Here is a 21,985-nt window from a genome sequence, read left to right as displayed (position 1 = left end):
GTGATAACAAAACATGTTTTCCTGTGATTACTGATTTACTTACATTCCCACTGGGGGACACTCAAGTCTGCACAATTGAAACAATTTTCATTCCCTTTCATTGTCCCTAGTTACTACTGGCCCACCACCCCAGCCAACACATCCCTCCTGGGAAAGAGCCTGAGTCACCTGTTTGTCTTTCTTTGCAGGGAGCCGAAGGGCAGAAGCCAGGGTGTGGATATGGAGGAAGGGCTTCAAACTATAAATCAGCTCACAAGGGATACAAGGGTGCACACCCAGATGGCCAGGGCACTCTTTCCAAAATCTTTAAACTGGTAAAGTAAACAATTATTACAGTCCATGAAATGCAGGGCCCACAGGACAACAGAGACGTGGCTGTCTGCACAGGACATCAGTCACAGACCTGTTAGGATGTTCAAGATGCTGTATTATCCCCAAATGTATTGGGGACCAGATTTCCCCCAGTATCAGGGAGTAGGTGGATCTATGTATCAGGAGGGACATTTACTCTGTATAAGCCCTCAGAGAAATTGCTGAAAATACCTTGCCAATAAGCTGAAGAATGGAGGCTGTCTCTAAACAGGATTTTACAGTAAATTTTTCTTAGATAGTATCAAATATAATTGAATTCCAGGCCCTGAAGAAAAGCTTTATAAGATATCTTCATTACTTCCAGATCACTGTCCCTAGAAGTATCCTTGTTACCCATGCCGTGTTATTAAACCCCTAAAGCACTTTAGGGGGGCTTGGGAGGAAGTTGCATCTAGGACTACAAGTCTTCCCCCACTCAGTGGACTAAAATCCTATTCATCTTTCTCTGTTCATGAATAGAAAAAACAAAAGTCATTGATTTTTAATTCACTATGCATGGAAAATTAAGAAAGACCTCAGGGGATTATTCTAGATAATTTCAAGGACAAGTAAGTAACTTCATCCACTTTTGAATAAGAAAAATCATAGGATGTAGCTGGAATAGACTTTAGAAAGATAACCTGTGACTTACAGTTCCATTTGGGAGGACCTTATCACACTGACCTATTATTTTGTTTGTTATATTTCTCCTTTTATACAATTTTCTCCTTTTATAAAAATGCTTCCCCCTTCTCCCATACCTTTCCTAAGTAGATGCTTCCTCTTCGGTACAGTATAAGGACAGTTACCATTTGTTTCTTATTCTTAAGCAAAACCAGCCCACTCCCCTGCCTTAACTGATGTTGGAACAGTCAGGATTAAAACTCTGATTCAATTTGATTAACTCAATCCATGTCAACAGATGCTCATTAAGCATCTGCCTATCTTGAACTAGGTGCTTTATTTGCAATTTAATGGGAAAAATATGGGCAGTGATAAGAGTAAAAGAGAGTCATATAAAATGCTATCATAGACGTATTCCACTGTGCAGAAAAGGAAGCCTTCATTAGACATAAGGAAAGTTGTGCCTCAGGAGGCTTTGAAGGAAGAGAAGTATTTAATGTAGGGAAGAAGCAGTATGCTTCAGGTATAAAAAGCCTTGCCTATTGGGGGGGGGGGGGGCAACAGAGCTATTGAAATGAGCATCTCACCTTAGCTTACTTGTCCTGCATCTTAGAGAAAAGAGAGTAGAGCAAGGCTCAAAAGGTAGAGAGCCTTTAACTGGTTAGAGATCACAGCTATATGTGAGATACTTCAGACATTTCCACCAATAAAATGCCACTATCAAACTGCTTATTAACAGTAGGAAGCTTGAATGTGTCTCGGATAAGAGGCAGCATGTTATTATTGACTTTGACTCACTAGCTTTGGAGTAAAATCTTGTCCTGGTCATTTGCTACCTGCTTGACCTTAGCCAAGTTATTTACTTCATTTGCACCTCCATTTCCTCATCTGTAAAATGAGAGGGTTGAACTGGGTGATCTCTAAGATCTCTTCGAGGACCAAATCATCAATCCTGTGATCAGTAGGGAGATAGATACAAGGAGAAAAACACCAAAGTCCATTATTCCCATACTACACAATTTTTGATAAAGTCACAAGTGGTAAAAGTTTTAGGTTAGTCTTTCTAGATTAGAATAAGAAACAAACATTCCAGGGGAATGTTTTCCATAGCTAAAATGGATTACTCAAATGGAGCTAAAGGAAGTCATGGATGTTAAACCAGAACTACTTTTGTAAGTGGGATTTCATGTTCCCTTGGCTTTAATTGGCATAGTTTAACATTCACCCCAAGATTTATGTACCTACTGAGTAATTAATATCAACTAATATTTATATAGCACTCTAAGACTTCAAAGCACTTTGTATAAATATCTATATCTATAGCTACATATATTATCTAATTTGATTCTTACAAAAACTCTAGGAGGTAATTTTAGAGAGACTGGGAGGTTAAGTGATTTGCCTGGAAGCAGACAGGTGGTAAGTGTCTGGGTATGGATTTGAACTCAGAACTTCCTAACAAAATCCAGCGCTATATCTATTTTACTACCTGAACTTATGCATGCATGCTTGAATGTACATATAGTATCAATATGTATATATACATATATTTTATATACATGTATGTTTGTATGCATGATAAACATACAGATAGGTACATATATATATACATTGTGATACATATATTAGTATTTGACACATATATGTATCCACATGCTCATATAAATGAACACATACACACACATATTTGTAAGTTTTAGATTCAAAGAGGTTTAGTGACTTGCTCATGATCACACTACAAGGACATGTCAAGAAGAAAGGCTCCAACTTGTATTCTTGACTCCAAGACTGGTCCTCTATCCATTACCTAACTTACTGTCTCTCTCTTTAGCATCAACCAAATTTTTTTTTGGTTTACAAATTTTTTTTGGGGGGGGGTTACAAAATGACCTCAGAGAATCAGAAACTCATTGTGACCATGTCTAAAATGGGAACTGTGAAGGGATGTCATAGTATTATTAATTGTTAGTACTTTAACAAAAAATATTAGAAGTGCTTAAACTTCACTGAGACAGATGGAAGAAGGCAGTTCTGAATTAGGGAATAATCTGAAATAGAGAATATTTTAAAAGAACTCTAGTTTCATGGCTTTGGAAATAACTGGAACCAGCCACCACAAAGAAATTTAAACAGAGGCCTAGGCAGGCCTGCTTCTTTGAAGACCCCAGATGAATCATTTGCAACTAATATTATATGCAAATAATGAAAAGAAAGAGTGGTAGAGGGCAAGGAACATCCTTTCTGAAATCTTTTTCACACTATTAATTTGGTTAACATATCCTTTTTTCAGAGATTGTGCAGAGAGAAATCACTCTAAGACAGAGAATTAAAACAGGTTTTAATAGTAGTTTTTATTACAGATGTACTTTTCTGCATTGATGGCTGAGGGGTTTGTTCCTGCTTAATAGGCATTTACCTGGGGATTCACAATACTATCAGACAGTAGAATGAGATGGCCAAGATTTAATGGCATTTTATACAATTTAATTTTTTTACCTTTTCTACCTTTTTAAACATTTTTCTTTCTCCCTTTTTCCCCCTGGATGAGGAGGTGGTGAGGAAAATGAGTTGGTATTTTGTCAGCTCAGAGAGTTGTTTTGAGGAAAAATCAATTTGGAAGGAGACCATTGTAGTCTTTTAAACTAAAACAGAGTCCCAAATGTAGGAAAGAAGGTTTCTCATTTCTATTTTGAATAGATTAGGACTAGTGTTTGCATATAGAACAAGCCAACTTTGTCACAGATTCAAGGCACAGTATTTTTAAGAGATTCAGTTTGCTGAGTCCATGCCTTCTCAACATTTCGTATTTAGCAACCATTTATTTCAAAGAGGTATTTCTGAGACATTAATGGGAAAGAGAAGCCCATAAAGCACTTATTGAAAAGTTTTGCTTCAAATGTCAAGACAATTTCTCACCAGGTGCTCATGGCATTTTTACCATATCCAAAGATGACATCTTTTCAGTGAGGCTCTCACATTTAAAGATTTCAGATCTAAACTTCCTCTTACATACTTTACTCATCCCTCCCTGCTTTCTGTAAGACTGAAGTGGATTGGCTCCCTGGACCAAGGGACTGGTGTAATATGATGATGCACATGGCTAACATCACAAAGAAAGGTTCAGATTAATTTGCTGGTTACATTTTCAGGCAGATCTTTAAACAGAAGCAGTTTGGATTGCCAAGAATTGCAGCTGGAAAGGAATATTTTAGGGAAGTTATGAGATCTGGTTCAATTTTAATGCTTACCAATCCTAAAAAAAAATAAGTTAAGGAATTAATCTTTAAAATTCAGTCTGGCATAGTATAGAACAATGAAATCTGTACACAATTAAAATCCACAAAGCAAGATAACTTTGCCCTTGTTAAAGATATTTATTCTTTCTTTAAAGATATGCTTTCAGCTAAGGTGTCCAATGACACATTCAGAAGTAAAGTCAAGTGAGCTGATCTCAGATCTTTGAAGAAAACAGTGAGGAGATGAATAAGATATCTCTGGGAATGATAGGCACATGCTTTTAACACATCTAAACCTTACTTTTTTGCAATAAATGGTTATGTAACTATGTTGTTTTTTTAACAGTAGAATTAAGCATTAAAAAAAAACGCTCAAACAAATGGCATTAAAAGACTGCCCAAATGGAACAGTCTTGCTGTGTTTGGCCCCCAAGGGAAGAAGTTTGAGGGAAATATTTTTTTAGCCCAATAGAGGAAAAAATTCTCTAACAACTATGACTGTCCAGTGATGGAATGGGGTCTTTGTTAGAGAATAGCTCCCTGCCACAGGAGGTATTTAAATCTTTGAATGGTTTTTTTTTTTCTGATTTTCCTCCAGAAGGGATTCCAATATTGCCTGAAAATAGACAAAAGACTAAAGTATCTTCCAAAACCATGAAGTTATTGGAGCCATTTGAAATGTAATTACTTTAGTGCAGGGGTCTTAACATGGAGTCCATGAACTTGTTCCCTAAAAAGATAACATAATTAACTTCCCTTATGATTGCATGCATTTTAATTTGTTTAAAAACTTTAGTCTGAGAACTTCACTAGACTGCAAAAGGGATCTATGATACAGAAAAATTACTACTTTAAGTAATATATTCCTTATCTTTGAAAGTTCTTTTCTACCTTCCTTTGTCCCACGAGACTTCTCTTTAACAGGTTTCTTAAAAGAAGCATACTTGTAGAGTTTTCAGGAGGAAAAAAAAACACCTTCACATAGCTCCCTTTCTCACTTCCCAAGACTGCCCTACATAAACAATGCAGAAACAAAAACTCTTTGTGATTGTTAATTTTTTTCCAGTGTTTTTTTTAGTTAATCCAGCTGCTGCTTTAGAATGATGCTTTCTTCATTTTTAAAATTATATATAATAGAATAAGAACAGGCCAATAATTGTTAAAAGGCTCTTTAATTTTCTTCATGGCTAAGTGACATCTTGCTTTCCTGTGGCCCATAGTCAAAAATAAATTTTGAAAGAAACAAAGAGGGACTTAATAGGTCAGGGACCTGTACATTTGAACTATAATAACATATGGGGGAAAGGATGAATATCCCAATTTGGATACATTTAAATATTTCATTCCAAATTTGACAGAAAGTCAGTGAACTCTTTCCTGAGTTAAACTAAATTAGTGAAGGATGACTCATTGTTGGGGGAGGTGTCCTACAATTCTGGAAAACAGATAAAGCATCTTTCTTTTTCTTACAGAGGACATATACCCAAATAGCATTTTTACCACTGGGCTAGAACTGGACCAGAATCTGGTTTTGCACCCTCTTCTCAAACCAAATTTCAATGTAAACCATGATACTGAATTAAAACTTCCTTAATTCAAAGGCACACTGAAATACTTCCCATTATAATTACCTGTCCTACAATGTCAAACTGTTGAAAAAAAAAACAGAAATATTTCCTAAGGACAATTGTTACTTGATTGTTTTCATTTCACTCTATTTTTGCTAACCTTAACTTGGCTGTGTGTATGCTTGAGGTTAGTCAAAATTGGCCTGGGGATCTGAGAGGTTATTTCATCCAATTATTCAAAGAATAACGATCACTTATTTATGACTAACACCAGTAGAAGAAAACGTAAGTTCTAGTAGTTTGTGTTGGAGTATATCTACTTTCAGGGGACAACTCACCCTACAGAGTTCAAAAATTCAGTAAGCTAGAAGAACCAAAGGATTAACCTGAGAAGTGAAATTTAAAGACCCGGTGTTTCCCTACTAAGCTTCATTTTTCACATGGTTTCCTGATTATGTTTAAAGGATAGTTTTGATCCTTTCATTCCCCAGCTTAAGACCTTTTAAGGCTCCCTGCTGCCTAGGAAGAGAGGTCATCCTCTTTATTCAGGAAGGTAATTAAACCTTCCATTCTGTCTCCAGTCTAACAAATGAGTCAAGATTCTCCGCAACAGCCAGTGCTTTTTATCTTTCCTTATGTCTGCATTACCATACCCTTTTCTCTCTCCCCCTTCTGCCTATTGAACACTTATCCCATTCTTCAAGTCATACCCTTGCTTTATGAAGCTTTCCCTCTTTCCCCAAGTTAAAAATTATTCTTAATTGCTCAGAATTGCACATTCTTTGGAGCTCATTTATGCACTCATGTTGTTTTGCATTATGTGGCTTGTTTTATTTGTTAGATTGTAAACTCCTTGCAGTAATCCTGTCTCTTCCAGCTCCTTGGCACTTAAGTGGTTGTTGAACTTGAAACATTGGTGCCATAATTTTTAGTGGTCAATCTGTAGTTAGTAGCCATCAATTCATCCAATTATCCAACACTATTTACAAAGCACTGCCCTAGCCACTGGGGTGAGATACAAAGACAATTGACCCAGTCGCTGCCCTCACAATCTAAAACACAAAACAAGCAGCTGGCCGACAAGAAGGACCTATATTTATAGACCTTCATGAAGTGGCTGTGTTGATAGATGTGTACAGCCCAGAACTGCTCTCATCTAATCTTTGGCACTTTCTTTTCCACAGGGAGGAAGAGATAGTCGATCTGGATCACCCATGGCTAGACGCTGAAGTTCTTCATTGTCTTTACAATATTATGTACTTGGCTTCTTAATATAACTGCCTTAAATTTTTAATATTTGCATAAATTGCCTAGATAGACAAGCAATTTCTCACCTAATGTGTCTATTGAGTTGTGCATGCAGTAAGCAGAGTCAGACAACATCCTACTGGCAATTTTTTGGCCAACAGTTGAATGGAAAAGAAAAATTAAGAAACACAGTAGTTTTAAGAGCTTTTTTTATGTTTTAAAATAAGTAACATTCCTCAGTGTATTCATTCCACTTCAGAATTCCCCTTTCCACATCCAGAAATACAATTGGTTTTCATTTTATCAAAATTCATTCCATCAAATCTCTCCATTTTTGGATTTCTTTCTCATTGACCAAGAATGGCCCTAGAGAACCAAAGCTTTTGTTCCTGAGCACTGCCATTGAAGACATGCCACTGTGAAAAACACATGTGCAGAGTTGGTATGGACTGTTGATCCAAGCTTTGTTTTTCTTTTAATGCCCCATTCTCTCACCTCAAAAATACTTTATTTTTCATAACAGGATTAGGCAGTCACAGAGTGGGTTTACAAATGTTGGGAGCTTCAGGTATGTGAAATGTGGGACAGGGCAGCTGTTAACAGTTTTAATGTGATGGAGAAAAGAGAGGGAAGGAAATCCTTCCAGAATTGTATTTGCTCCTCACACCCAAAAAATTTGAATTCGAGCGTGTGGCAGAGAAAGGAAAAGGACGACAAACTAGGGCTGGGCTATTGCCTTAAAACAGGAAACAGGAATTTCCCAGCAAAATGGACAATTCTGAGTGTACATGTGGCCACTGGATGTCACTGCTGCTCCACACAGGCAAAGATATCATAGTATTTCTTTAGCAGTAATGAAAACCAAAGGCTAGTTTCCTGTAATAAAACCAAGAAATCTAGTTTCCTACAGTAAAAACCAAGAAGTCTAGTTTCCTAAAGGAAGCCCGCTCGCTAGCTAGGAGATTTTCAGATAGTTCTGCACATCTCACAGTAGTATTGATAGTTTTCTGGTTGGCCTGGCAGTGTCACACTGGTAAGCTGCTCTGAAACCATGAAACCAGTCCTAAGTTTTTAATGGCAGTGTGTAAGCCAGTCCCCAGCTACTGTGAAAACCTGACTACTATAGTTGCCTTCTAGAGATAAACTAGAAATAATGAATTAGACATAGATGTGTAACTATTATGAATATACTGACCTATCTATATGTGGTCTGGAATGCACCAACCATATTTGAATTTTTAAAAAAAGCTTTTCTGAATGGCAGTTTTCTAACTTAAATAAACCAAATGTTTCATGTTTCTTAATACTAACTCTAATATATTCATTGATCCAGATATTTTGGTTCTAGCATATCCTTTCTAGCCAGCAGCAGAGCATCCATTGTTGGCATCCAGCTTTCTTTAATGTTAGTGAGTACCAAGAGTTAATGCCCCAAAGTACTGTTTTTAATTCTAGTCCACCTTTAAATGTTTAATGTACGTGTAATGCAATGTCTGTTAACACGTAGCAATGAATGAAGAGAGGGTAAGGAAAAACAGGAACAAAGTTAGGGAGTAAAAAACCTTCCAAATTGTTCAGCAAAAAAAAAAAAAAAATATATATATATATATATATACATATATATATATATATATATGTATATATATATATATATATATATATATATTACATCTTTGAACTAGGTTGCTGGATATATTTTCTCTCTGTAGTTGTGTTTTCTCTCTTGTAGCTTCACTCCCCAAAATAAACTCTGCAATATAGTTGAGTTTAAAAGTCTACATTGTGCTCAAAAGTGGAAAACTTTAAAATGATTGAAATAAAAATAAATATTTAATGCAATTTGGATGAGATGTCTTATTTCACTATGTAAAGACTTTCAAAATGTGAGTGCCTATAAGGCAGGGGCTTTGGGTCTTAAGAGTTGATTTTTGTAGCACCTATCATAGAAATAAAGATTGTACAACTTTAGGGATTCTTCTTAAATATTTATTAGAGTGGTTTAGATAACAATGAAATATGAGTAAAGGGGCAAATTTTTCAAAGCACCTAATGGAAATATTTATAAATTACTAGAGTCCAAAAATCCCAAAAGGGTTATTTTGAAATACATTGGGCATTTCATTTATTATGCACATTGGTATTTTAAAGCTTATTTTGAAATTTTTTTTCTTTACCTTTTGTCACTAGTTCTTTGGAGATAAGAAATGGGAACAATTGGCTCATTTTTTACAGCTGGTCATTTCTGATTTATAGAGGAAAATGTATTATTGATTTTTAAATCTTGCCTTTATACAAAGGTTTGCTAACTTGAGGACCTAATTCATTCATGAAATATTTCCTGAGATCCTAATATGCAAAAGGTCTAGTATGAGTGGTGAGGGCTATACAAATGCATTAACTATGCTTGCCTTATTATTTGGGAAGAGTAGGAGACAAGCATTCAGAAAATGACAACATAAAGAAAAATAAAACTGCCTTAAGAGTACAAAGTTGTGATGAGCTTTTGGACTAGGGAAGACTCATAACTGCTTTGGGAAGAATCAAGACTTCATGGAGGAGATGGCATTTTTGTAATGGGCCTTAACACAGCATTAAGGACAGGTAAAGATAAAGGCAGGAGAAACATAATGAGCTAAGATGGTAAGTTTAAAAAGGGAGTATTTCAGTATGGGATGTTGGGCAGGAATGAAGTGTGACATATAGGTAGAAAGACATTGCACCTAAGGGATGGGACATACTCTGAGTGTCAAGTCTTACTTAATTCTGCAAATTATTTTGATTAATAAAAGTCTCTGAGGAGAGTGGTGGGCAAATCATTTAGAGAGAGAAGAATATGGAAATGAGATCATTTAAGAGGCTACTGCAGTCATCTGGGTCAAGGGTAGAAGAACAAGGCAACTAGGTGGTAAAGTGGATAGAGCAATGGTCCTGGAGTCAGGTGTAGTTGAGTTCAAATCGGACCTCAGATACCATGTAGCTGCATGACTTTGGGCAAGTCATTTAACCCCAAATGCCTTTCCAAAAAAGAAAAAATGAAGACAACAGTATAGTTCTGAGATAGGATCTAAGTTCCTTGAAGGCAAGACTAATTATTTTATACTTTTAGGTTTGTATCCATATAGATCATAGTAGGTGCTTAAAAATGTTTATTGACTGATTTAGAATCAATAGGACACCAAGACTAATGATGAGGAAAAGGTGAGGTCAAAGATGACTCTGATAAATACTAAGGTGTCCATATGTTAAAACATTTCATGTCTGCCCTTTTTTTATTGTTTTGGAGACAGATAAATTACATAAAGCTCAAAAAACTATTTTCAAAAGTTTCTATAAAGTTATTTTGGTTATATGTTCAATATCAATCTGTTTAGCATGGTTATAGAGCTTATATCAGATTGCTTTCTGTCAGAGGGTGGGAGAAAAATTGTAAAACTCAAAACCTTGCAAAAAAAATGACCAGTAATAACTACCATTGCATGTAGTTGATGAAGTATTTAAAAATTTTAAAAGATATCTTAAGTTATTTCAATACATTTAAAAGTAAAAATTTTAAATAAATGTAGTTGAGGTAAAATCCTGTTCTTTCTTTGAATCCACAATTTTTTGATAGATTAACTTGAGAGAGAAAAAGTATTTATTGAGTTTATTGTAAAAACACTAGACAAATAGAAAAAGAGTACTTTCAATGCTTTTTTTTAAAGTTTTTGCCAAGGCAATGGGGTTAAGTGACACAGCTAGATAATTATTATAATGTCTGAGGTTCACATTTGAACTCAGGTCCCTCCTGACTCCAGGGCTGATGCTCTATCCACTGCACCACCTAGCTGCCTCCTCAACACATTTTAATGGGAATAGATCAAACATTTAAAAGTTTTCAGCTTCAAAATAGATGGCAATTAAGAAGTCCATGGCCATTAAAGATACATTGACAAAGTAGGTCATAATGCATTTATTGCCATCACCACTGACAAATCATTAATTTCTGATATTGAACCATTTTACAGTGACAAGAACTTTGGAATCTAGAACCTTCTTTGCCACATCCTCATGGGAAAATGCTTCTTAGGATGATGGCTTCTGGAGCAAGGCAATGGAAGAAGGGTCATTAGGCTGGGGAATGCCACCATTTCCTGGACTCTTGGGTTTACCTGCAATTATATTGGTGGTAGCAAGGAAGATGGTAGCAAGTTCATGCCACCTCCTTTCTTTCCCATAGGATGCCCTCTTGTTTGAGATAGGGTGGCTCTCAATGAAAAATGAGAAAAATATCTGACTTTAGCTTTTGAATCCATATCTAAGAAAATCTAGATCAGTTAGTTAAGTTACAAGTTATTTGCTAAAATAAGTTGAAGCTACATGGTTAAGATCAACATATATAAAGTCCCATGAGTGAAAATTTTTCCACCTCCCCCCACTGTTGGAATATATGTTAACAGATTCAGATGTCAAGATACTTTGTTAAACCTAAAAGTTAAGTTGTTCTTTTTCATTGGATTCACTAAAAAATTTTTTTAATTAATGTCTTCCTTTACAGAAAATACTTGTCTTCATTCAATTCAACCTTTAAGCAGCACCCTTGGCATTAACATAAAACAAAGTAGAACAATTAATTCATGACAATGAAAGAACAGAAAGAATTACTAGGCATTGTTAATGGTACACATCAGATCCAAAGAGAGGATTGCTAAATAGACGGTTATAGAGAAACAAGGTAAACAATGAAAGGATGAACTGGAAAAGGAACATGTGGATGGAAAAATGACTAGAGTGGAAAAAGGGGATTAGATAAACAGAGGACAATTTTATGAGAAACAAATTATACATTTTTCAACTTATACTTTTCTATTCAATACAGAAGCTTTCAACTGGTTCCTCTTTTCTCTTTCTCCTCCTCTCTTCCACACACAAAAAAATGCTTGTTTGCAAACACATTTGTTACATTTTCTTTCTCTATTGTACATATAGATATTAAATTCAATTCTATCGAGTACCTATAGCATACAAGGTACTGCTGTATAGAGGATGCAAAGATGAGTTAAGACCCATTTCTAAGTCTCTAGGAACTTACAATGTAATAAGAAGGATTAGGTACATAGTGCTGTAGAATGGGAGATGTTTCTAAAGAAGAAAAAGATACTAAACAACTTCAGGCAAAGAAGAGATTTTATTTTGTGGGAAATGAGAAATTATTGAATTTATCTGACAAAGGGAGCAAAATGGTGAGAAAGTACATTAGACTGATCTGGAAGTAGTGTTTAGGATTGTAGTGGATGAGATGGAAATGGAAAAACCAATAGGAGGTTACTTAAATAGGCCAGGGCATGGTAACAAGAAGAATGGAAAGAAGAAAAAGACAAGTTAGTAGGGCTTGCTTCTAATTAGAACTGAACGGGAAAGTAATAAGTTAAAGAGGACTACAAATAACAGCTGATTGAAGGAGTAAAATTATCAATAATCAATAATAAAAATTATCAGTATAATAAAAAATATCAATAAAATTAAAAATATTGACAACTGTTATCTTCAAGATTTAGAACCCCAAATGCACACTGAGGTGAATAAAGAAGTTGATGTGGGAAAAAAATATTCTTAGAATTAAACTTATACTATTTTCAATGATGTGGTCATGCATTTGAAAGAATTTATTGCACGTGTAGAACAAATGCTATATGATAGGTATTATTATTTCAAGTCATATCAACAATTATTTATTAAGCAACTAACTATTCTTTAAGCCAAGAGCTGGTAACACAAAGAAAAGAATAGTCCTTGCCCTCAAGGAGTTCACAATCTACTGGGGATGGGAGAGACAACGTGCAAACAACTGTGTACAAACAAGGTAAGCATACACACATAAACATGCAATAAAATGGAGATGTCAGAGGGAAGGCACCACGAGCACTGAGTATGAAGACTTTTTTATAGGTGGTGAGATTTTAAAGGAAATGAACCTAAACCTAATCCTAGGTAATAAGAGGTGAAGAGGGAGGCAATTATAGGCACGGCATGGCCGGGGCAGAGGGTGGGGGAGAAGAGGCTGGGGAGGCCCATGCAGTGAAATGACACAGAGAAGGAGGCTAGCATTGTATGTAAGGAATAGCAATAGTCATTGGATCATAAAGTATCCAGAGGTGAGTAAGTTACAAAACTGGAAAAGTAGGAAAGTGGCCAAATTCAGAAGTGGTTTAGAAGTTATTTGTTGTTTGACTCTGTGACTCCATTTGCAAATTTTCTTGGTAAAGATACTAGAGTGATTTGCCATTTCCTTCGATTTATTCTACAGATGAGGAAACTGAGACAATGAGGGTGAAGTGACTTGCCTAGAGTCATAGAAAATCCAGATTTGAATTCAGGTCTTCCTGACTATCCACTGTGCCATGTAACTATTCTCGCAATAGCATAGAGGATTTTATTGTTGACTTTGAAGGCACCGGACTTTATTAAATAGAGAAATGGCATGGTCAGATCTATGTTTCAGGAAGATCATTTTGGTAGCTGAATGGAGGATGGATCGCAGGGGACAGAATTGAAGTAGAGAAACAAAAGTTACTGTAATAGCCAACAAATGAGGTGATAATGATCTGAAGCAGGGTTCTGGTAATATCAGGAGAGAAGGGGAAATGAGAAATGGAATCAATAGAATTTGACAACATATTAACATGCCAGCCTGGAGTGAGGAGCAAAGGATGTCACCTAGTGTTGCAAGCCTAGGTGATTAGGAACTTTAAGGACACTACATACCTAAAACTCTAATTTTATATGAAATAAAATTTATTTTAGAAACTTATATGATATGGTTTTTCCATAATTATAAATGACAAAATTTGATTATGAATTAAAATAATTCCCATTATAATGTGAACTCCTTAAGGGAAATGGTCGTTTTTGCTTGTCCCTATATACCCAGTGCTTATTAGCACGATGCTTGCCAACCTTAACACATGTTTAATGACTTCTAGGACTCATAGGTATGTTATTAGCTAAATACTGACCTTCAAAAAAGTACAGAATCCATGGATTCTAGAGTTGGAATGGATGTTAGCAATCTATGCTGACAAATGGAGACAGTTGATTAGAATCAATGACTTTTTCAAGGTCAGATCACAAGTAACAGGAGTATCTCATTTCCCAGTCTGGTCTTTGTATAGTAACTGATGGATAAATCTACTATTTTTCCTAATAATAAAGTCATGTTGGCACAAAGAAACATATAAAATATCTAATATGTGAGTAAGCCCTTTATAAATATTATTTCATTTGATCCTCAAAACGCCCTGTAAAATAACTTCTATTATCATCATCCTTATTGTGCTATTGAGGAAACTGAGGAAAACAGAGGTTAACATTACTTTCCCAAAGACACACAGCTAGGAAGTGTCTGATGACAGATTTGAATTCAAGTGTTCATGTCTCCAGGTCCAATGGTCTATCCACAGTGCCATGTAGTTGCTTTTACAAGAAAAGACTCAACAATCAAGGAAGAATTTTTTTCCTATAAAATATTCCAAAATGCTGAGATCTTAAATTGTGCTGATCTCAAGATCCTCAGATCACATATTTAGAGTCAGAGAGAGCACCTCAGAAGCTATCTAGTCCAATCTGTCACTTAACGGATGAGGAAATTGCAGTTCAGGGAGCTAAAATTACTTGTTCAGGGTTTTTAAAAAGTACCCAAAAAGCATTAGAGGCTGGTTTTGAACCCAGAATCAGTATTTTTTTCCTTTATAACAATGCTGAATCAAGACCCCTCAATATTTCATTTAAAAAAAATGCTCTACAAAAATTCATTTCAGAGTGCTTTATAAACTGCTGGTATTAGGGGGATTTTAAAAATAGAGGAAAAATAATGAAGAGGTGATTTTTTTTTTCCCAATTAACAAGGATTTAGCCTTCAGAACATTAAACTTAAGGTAAAGGGCAAAATGCAAAAGTTTTAAAGATGGCAGTAAGTGAAATCCTACACTGTAAAACTGCAAGCGTTGAGAAGCCATTTCAACCAATGGCTTCATTTACCAGATGAGGAAATGATTTTAGTTTTTAGATTTTTAAGACTAAGAGGTTACCTCTATGTTGCCAGAGAGTGTAACTGAGGCAAAGATGAATTCTTAGTTTGAAATTTCAACTGGACAACGAAGATATAAGCTAAACTCTTAGAGGTGTTTAGGACCATATATTTAAAATATGACAGATTCTTAAGTCATTTAGTCCAAACCCCTTATTTTCCAGAGGAGAGAACTTGAAGCCCCAAGAAGTTGGTCCAAAGTCACACAAATAAAGTCAAAATTTGAACTCAGATCCTCTGACTTTAAATCTAGTGCTACTTTAACATTCAGTTCTTTAAAAAGATCTTTAAATGGCATATATGAAAACTAGAGTAGTATTTCAAGGAAATCCTAACATTCTATATATAGGGTGTACTGGCTCTATATTTCCATTTTCAAGTTTCAAAAGTTTTAAAAACTTTCTTCATTATCTTAAACATGTGAACCTAAAAACAGAAATCACTATCAAGAGATGATATCTTTTATCAAGAGACTATATCTTTTCAGACCATTCAAACCCCATACTATATACAATCACTAAAAATTAAAGAGTTCAAAAAATATTGGACCCATTTTATAACCACAGCAATTGGGGTCATGATCAATTTAAGACACCAATCCTTCATTTTTAGCAAACATACATAGAATGCAGCTGGGTTGTTTCCACAGACTTACCACAACACTCTGTTTCTGGAAACTTTTCTAGGAATCTGGGGGTTCAGCATACATAGATACTGAACTGGACTTGATGTATTTTTAATAGAAGCTAGACTTTGTTTCACTGCAGCTGACCCCAATGAGTCTGCCTTCTCAGTCTGGACCATCGTCCTGACAGCAATGTAGATGGGGAAGGCAGCTTATGTTTTTATTTCATGTGTCTTTTTCTTTTTTTTTTTTTAAGCTAGAAATGCCCATTCCTAGAACTCTCCAGTAATTGTGGCACCAGGATATGGACAGGCTTGTGGACAGTAGAGTGACATTACTCTTCTGCTTAGAACACTATATTGCTCATGACTTCCCTTCAATAAAAATGTGGACTAATATGTCTGAATCTGCTTTTCTTCTGTTCATAATTCAATTTCTGAAGAGATAAGAATATATTCACAACTACAAAAAGTTCAGATGCTAATATTTAGTGTATGTGAAACAACACAATAAGAATAGTTCAGTAACATATAGAATACAACAAAAAGAGAATTTCTACAAATTTCAAGTATTGAGGGATTTTGTCCCAAACAGCATCTGTTGTCTGTGTATGTAGACAAGCTTCACAGTTTTTGAGGCTGTAAAATATAATTTAAGCCAGGGAGTTTAAAAATGCATAAAAATGTAACTGATGGAAAACAACAAAGTAATTTTCCCCTAAGCACAAAATAATTAAATATGCAGGAGCTTTTTAATAATATAAAATACTATTTTTATTTTTCAAAGCCAGTACATTTGGCTTTGGGCGGACTGCTTATGCAATTCTAATACAAAATTGGATTAAATAAATATCATCTGATGTATAAATAAACCACGAAACCAATTTGAAGGTAAAAAAAGTAACTCTTCCATAATTTAAAAAATTAACTTTCTAAATTTTCTACAGTTGTTAACCACCAAAAACAGATCATTCTGCTATGGTAGAATATGTAAAAGAATAAAACATGAATCCTGATTTCATCAATACAAAAGTCATCAAGCTATATATAGCAATACACATAAAAGATTAAGTGGCAATGTTTGTTAAAACTACTTGTTTCTCCCATAATTTACATTGAGTAACATGTATTTTAATTGTTTTAAACATTTGAATAGTCATCCAAAACAAGCTACAATAGTGTATTTTCTTTGGGGGAGGGAATGAATTCAAATTTGGACAACATTAATTGAATTTTTCACATGATTTATCAGTTCTACCAAGATAAATAGAAGTCTCTATGTCACGGATATGAAAGCCAACAATCTGGCACAAAAATACTTATATTCTCACCATTTAAAGACTCTAGAAGATATAAACGGGCTTTAAAAGTGCAACATTTTCATTGTGCTACTAAAATTATCAAAAATTAAATTAAAAAAGGTCCATAGGCACCCTAGCAGGGATTATATATTAGGGCAAACCCAAACCAAAACCTCTGATTTTTTCCAAATTTTGGCTCTTAAAAAAAATCTAAGAAGCTTAAATAATTATAGATATAAATTAAGTGGGGGAAAAAAGAAAAAGAACTTGGATCAAATTACCACTTAGAGGATTTTACCTTGACAACTTCAATTCTTACATTACAATTTCTAGGAAACTATTAATAATAGTCACATCTTTGATTGACCATTTTGGCACACAACTATTGTAAATCTAAGCTTCTGGGAATATCCTTAAGCAAAAGCAACATGTTCTTCAAATGAATTTTCACATAAGTAATTTTATGTACAATTATGTATTCTTGTTTATAAAAAGATGTTACTGACATAAAATCCTGTGTGAAGATCAAATGACTTAAAAAAAGTGTATTTCAGAAATCACAAATGCTACTCTGGAAAAGGATAATTCACATGAAGAACACAAGCCCAATTTTTCCTTTTTAATCAGACATGTATGCATGCATCTATAGAAAGTAAATTATTACTAAGAGAATTTATAAAAGGAAAATTTTATCAATACTGCAAATGAAATATTTTTTAAAAAACATTTAAATGAATATAGTTTGGATTACAATTAAACTGTAGATTTGGGGGTAATTAAAGTCCAATTGAATTTTTTTAAAAAAAGATGATTTATCAGGACAAAGTCTAGTTTCTCATTTTATAAAGCTTTTTTTTTATTTCCAGCTTTTACCACTATAAAACTATGAATGCTATTACCCTTCCCCCTATATAATTAACCAGACTGAGTACTAAATGAAATACTTTTTTAAACATACCCCAGTTTTAAGTTAAGTACCTTTGAAATGGAATTACTCATGTTAACTGCTATGTAATTATTTTACTGCAGAAGTCCTCTAAGCACTGTGTTGTTATAGGTTGAAAAGTGTTACTTCAATTTACTATGGAGAGCACTACTTAGGATGGTCAATGACTAGGAAAAAAGTCAAAGCATCTGGAGAGATATCTATTATCCAAACTCTCAAATAAAATACTCTATTTGCAGCTCATCTTCCAGAGAGATTTGACATATTTATGTCAAAACTTACAATGTTAACCTTTAGAAGCAAAGAAAATTAGTCATATTTAAAGACAATTTGAATTTGATTTTTTCCCCTCACTTAAGAAATTAGAAGATCTAACTCCATCTTTAACCTTTACTCATAGTTGAAGAAGAAAATGGTCATATTTCTGAGTAACTATTTCTGATCCACATTTAATTAAATCACATCATATATTATGTGAGATGTGAGAAAAGGTGTTTCTTAATATACTCAATGTCTGAAAACCCTTCTTATATGCAAAGAAAAAAATTTTTCTAAGGAAGATTTTAAAAAAATATTCTATTATAAAAATCAACCTTTTAAAGTTTAGATTAACATCTAAATTGTTTTATAGGCCTCATACAAGAAATTTATTGTATAGGAGCAGCTTTTAATATTAGGACAACAAACCTGAAAAATTACATTCAAAAGTGAACATGTACAAATTAAGTTTTCTTGCTTATTTAAACTGGAAGAAGTCACAGAATAGATGGTAGGTGAATGTCTTCTCTTTCAAAACTCTTCTTCCCAAACTATCATTAGACTCTAAGTTTGTTAATAGTCTTTTGCATGTGCCCAGGATAAAAGTAACCAATATAGCTGACTTAACTAGACATCATATATAGAAAGGATGGAGCAAACCCCTGTTAAAACCTCATTTGTCTTAAGTTCAATGATAAAATAAACAAACAACTTCAATGTTGGGAATGCCCATAAAGCCACTGATATTTATCAATATTCCTAAAGTAGTGCCATACATTGTTTCAAAGGAAAAGTGCATAAAAATATAATCTCTACCATTCAAGGGCAATTACAATTCTCCAAAACAAATTGTTTGGAGTCAGGTTTAGCACTGACATTTATCGGAATCCCCAGGATTTATATAAATCCAGTACCACAAGAAGATTATTTCAGGTTTTTTTTTAAAAACCGAACTTTTCCCCCAAAAAATATACAATACACAAAGCCGTTTGGAAAAAAAGTAATATTATTTAACATTTTCTGACTTAAATATTTCCACATAACAAAAGGTATTTTCATATCACCAACTATATTACTTATATACATATTCCAAAAGTTAACAAAAGAATCAAAAGATGCCCTATCAAAATAACAGTGAAATGTCTCTTCCTTCAATGACTTGAAATGATCTTGTCTCTTAGTACACACAGCCCACATAATATTTACAATCAAACAAATGTATTTCTGAAACAAAGGTAGCAATGTGGGCACATAAAAACAATTATTTTTGGGGAAATAAAATAAAACCCAGCTTTATATTACATTATAATAAAATGAAGATTCATTTATTAATAAAATGAATACAATACTGATCTAGAAGTGCTCATGTGAAGTTGAAAACTTTGATGAACTCTCTATAATTGGGACTAGTACTATATTTACAAAATATACTGTTCAGCCACACAGAGGCCCATATATCTGTATATATACATACATATTTATATATAGAACATATAAATAATCTCAAAAGAACAAACTAAAATGAAGCAAAGAATTTTCCATCTTTGGAATGTTGAAAGGATGACTTGCACTAGACTCCAGTATAAGATTTGAATTTGGTTATGGACATATTTATGTGGCACCTTTAAGAAAAAAATTAAGCAGTTTGCTTAGGCAGTTTCAATGAAATAAAAAATATATTTGCTTACACACAAAGGAAAAATACTGGTGCATTCTGGATTCTTACAGGACACAGCAGAAACATATTAATTATTTGGGGGGGGGTATCCTGAGCTACAAGAGCTTCAGCACTAAGAGTCTAGTTTAATAGGGTAGGTACCTCCTGCCTTTAAAATATGGCTTGTGCTTTCTGCAAGAATCCAACTCAAAGAGTTGAATATATATGCAGTATATATGCTAATGCTAATCGCTTTGTTTGGACAGCTTAGTTTTGACTTGTATTTTAGATTCACCCTTTGAACTCTACTTGCTATTTTCATGTCCCAGATACTATATGCTAACTAATGATTAGTTACTTTTATTTGAGAGAGAATTGGTCCAGCCATCTCTCAGGATATCAGTTTAATTAATTTACCATATAACAGAAAAGTTTTTGTATTACCACTAGCCAAAATATACAGAAAGAAAATAAATGGGTGGAAAACTTCACTGTGCATTGCACATATTTTCTGTACTTCATGCTCTTATCTTCTTTTTAATATTAAGCTAGGTTTCTTATAACAGAAAGTGTTAAATATAAATTCTCACACTTTCCCCCATTGGCAATCTGCTAATACAATGAAATCACACCTCAGTGATAAGATCCAGTGAAAGTTGTTTTTTTTTAACAAGATATATTGGCTGTGGATTAGAAGATGAAACTGCCTGATGCATTACCTGAGTTCGTTGATTTGTTGATCAATGAGCACAAAACAGTTTACCTTTTTCCTATTTTCTCCTATAAGCTTATGAAAGACAATGATTCTTTTAAATAATGTCTGATAACTAAAAACCACCAATTTTGTTAACATTTTCAATACTTGAAGTTCCAAACAAAAAATCCAAATGCTTTTTTCCCTTTGCAAAATTTAACTTCAGAAATTTGGTTATTGAACGCATTATTTAAATTATCATCGAAAGACGTTGGTTAAGCTCTGCCATTCATTTGAAGTTTCTTGACCAACCTCTTCCAAATGGAGTACATGATGGAGATCTTCCCCTTCTTGCTCTTGATGACTAGCTGTTTCCTGTAAAGTACCTACAAGAGAAAAAAAAATGAAGTGTAAAAAATAAACACCTCAAAATTAAAACAAAGATTAAGTAATATAATTATGAAACTTCATGATTTAATTTCTACCTCCCAATAAAAAAAAATTAATTTAGTTATAAATGAATGTCTTAAATATTTATCTCTACTTCATGAATTGAGCCATATATAAAGCACCCATAATGCAGTTAAATAATTATTCACTATCCAAATTGAACAAGGGGCATATATTATTTCAATTGCTCACTTTTACACAGCATTTTATGTAAATATACATATCCTATCATTAATCCTTATAACCACCCTATGAAGTAAATAATCACAGCTTTTAATAAATAGAAAACTGCATTGTCTCTAATTCTAAGTGAGGAGAAAGAGAAAAATCAAACCATTACAAGTTAGATGTAAGGTAAAAAGGAAATGAATGGCAATTCCTTTTCAAATTTTCCTTTTCCATGCACTCTCTGTAATCTTTATCACCAGGTATACTTTGCTAAACTCTATCCCAATAAATACTTCAAACTTTACCCCCTTCTCTAAATCTTACTCTCTATAGCATTAACAATTATCAAATATAATCTATTTTAAAAATTTTACTTCTGTCATCTTTTTTTTCCTTTTTTTTCTTTTGCAAGGCAATGGGGTTAAGTTACTTGCCAAAGGTCACGCAGCTAGGTAATTATTAAGTGTCTGAGGCAGGATTTGAACTCAGGTTCTCCTGGTTCCAGGGCTGGTGCTCTATCCACTGCACCACCTAGTTGCCCCGATTCTACCATTTCCAATAATTCTAACTGATTTCCTTCAACTGTCCTCTTTTCATTATATTTAAACCTGGGGAAATAAAATGTATGGAAAGTTTTAAACTAAGATAGTCCTATGAATGCAAAATGAGTGGAACTGCAAATATTATCTTCGGTTATTTGGTTATCTACCAAGGTAGGAGGAGTCAGTGGTGGGATTTAGATAAATTAACAAGTTTGCTGAACTCAACATAAAATTAGGTATGGGATCTGCCAAACTG

At 34.0% G+C, this 21,985-nt stretch overlaps 2 protein-coding genes across 4 annotated transcripts in view; one reads left to right on the top strand and one right to left on the bottom strand.

Moving 5' to 3' along the window:
* The window catches only part of LOC141499976 (myelin basic protein-like), a 47,216-nt gene extending 38,579 nt beyond the window's left edge, over positions 1-8,637 (top strand). For all 3 annotated transcript variants that reach the window (XR_012471807.1, XM_074202805.1, XM_074202806.1), the window contains 2 exons: positions 189-314; positions 6,964-8,637. Coding sequence is in view for 2 of the 3 variants with exons in the window: in XM_074202805.1 (XP_074058906.1) it covers positions 189-314; positions 6,964-7,008 (171 nt within the window). In the remaining variant the exon portion in view is untranslated. The remainder of the gene's footprint in view (positions 1-188; positions 315-6,963) is intronic.
* Positions 8,638-17,924: 9,287 nt separating this feature from the next.
* ZNF236 (zinc finger protein 236) overlaps positions 17,925-21,985 on the bottom strand; it is a 222,667-nt gene continuing 218,606 nt past the window's right edge. Inside the window, 1 exon segment of the mRNA XM_074202830.1 lies at positions 17,925-20,955. Coding sequence (XP_074058931.1) covers positions 20,828-20,955 — 128 coding nt within the window. The 3' untranslated portion in view covers positions 17,925-20,827.

The sequence above is a fragment of the Macrotis lagotis genome, chromosome X (genome assembly GCF_037893015.1).
Source record: "Macrotis lagotis isolate mMagLag1 chromosome X, bilby.v1.9.chrom.fasta, whole genome shotgun sequence".
Classification (NCBI taxonomy): Eukaryota; Metazoa; Chordata; class Mammalia; order Peramelemorphia; family Peramelidae; genus Macrotis; species Macrotis lagotis.
The sequence above is the reverse complement of the archived record's forward strand: the minus strand, read 5'-3'. Positions and strand labels throughout refer to the sequence as shown.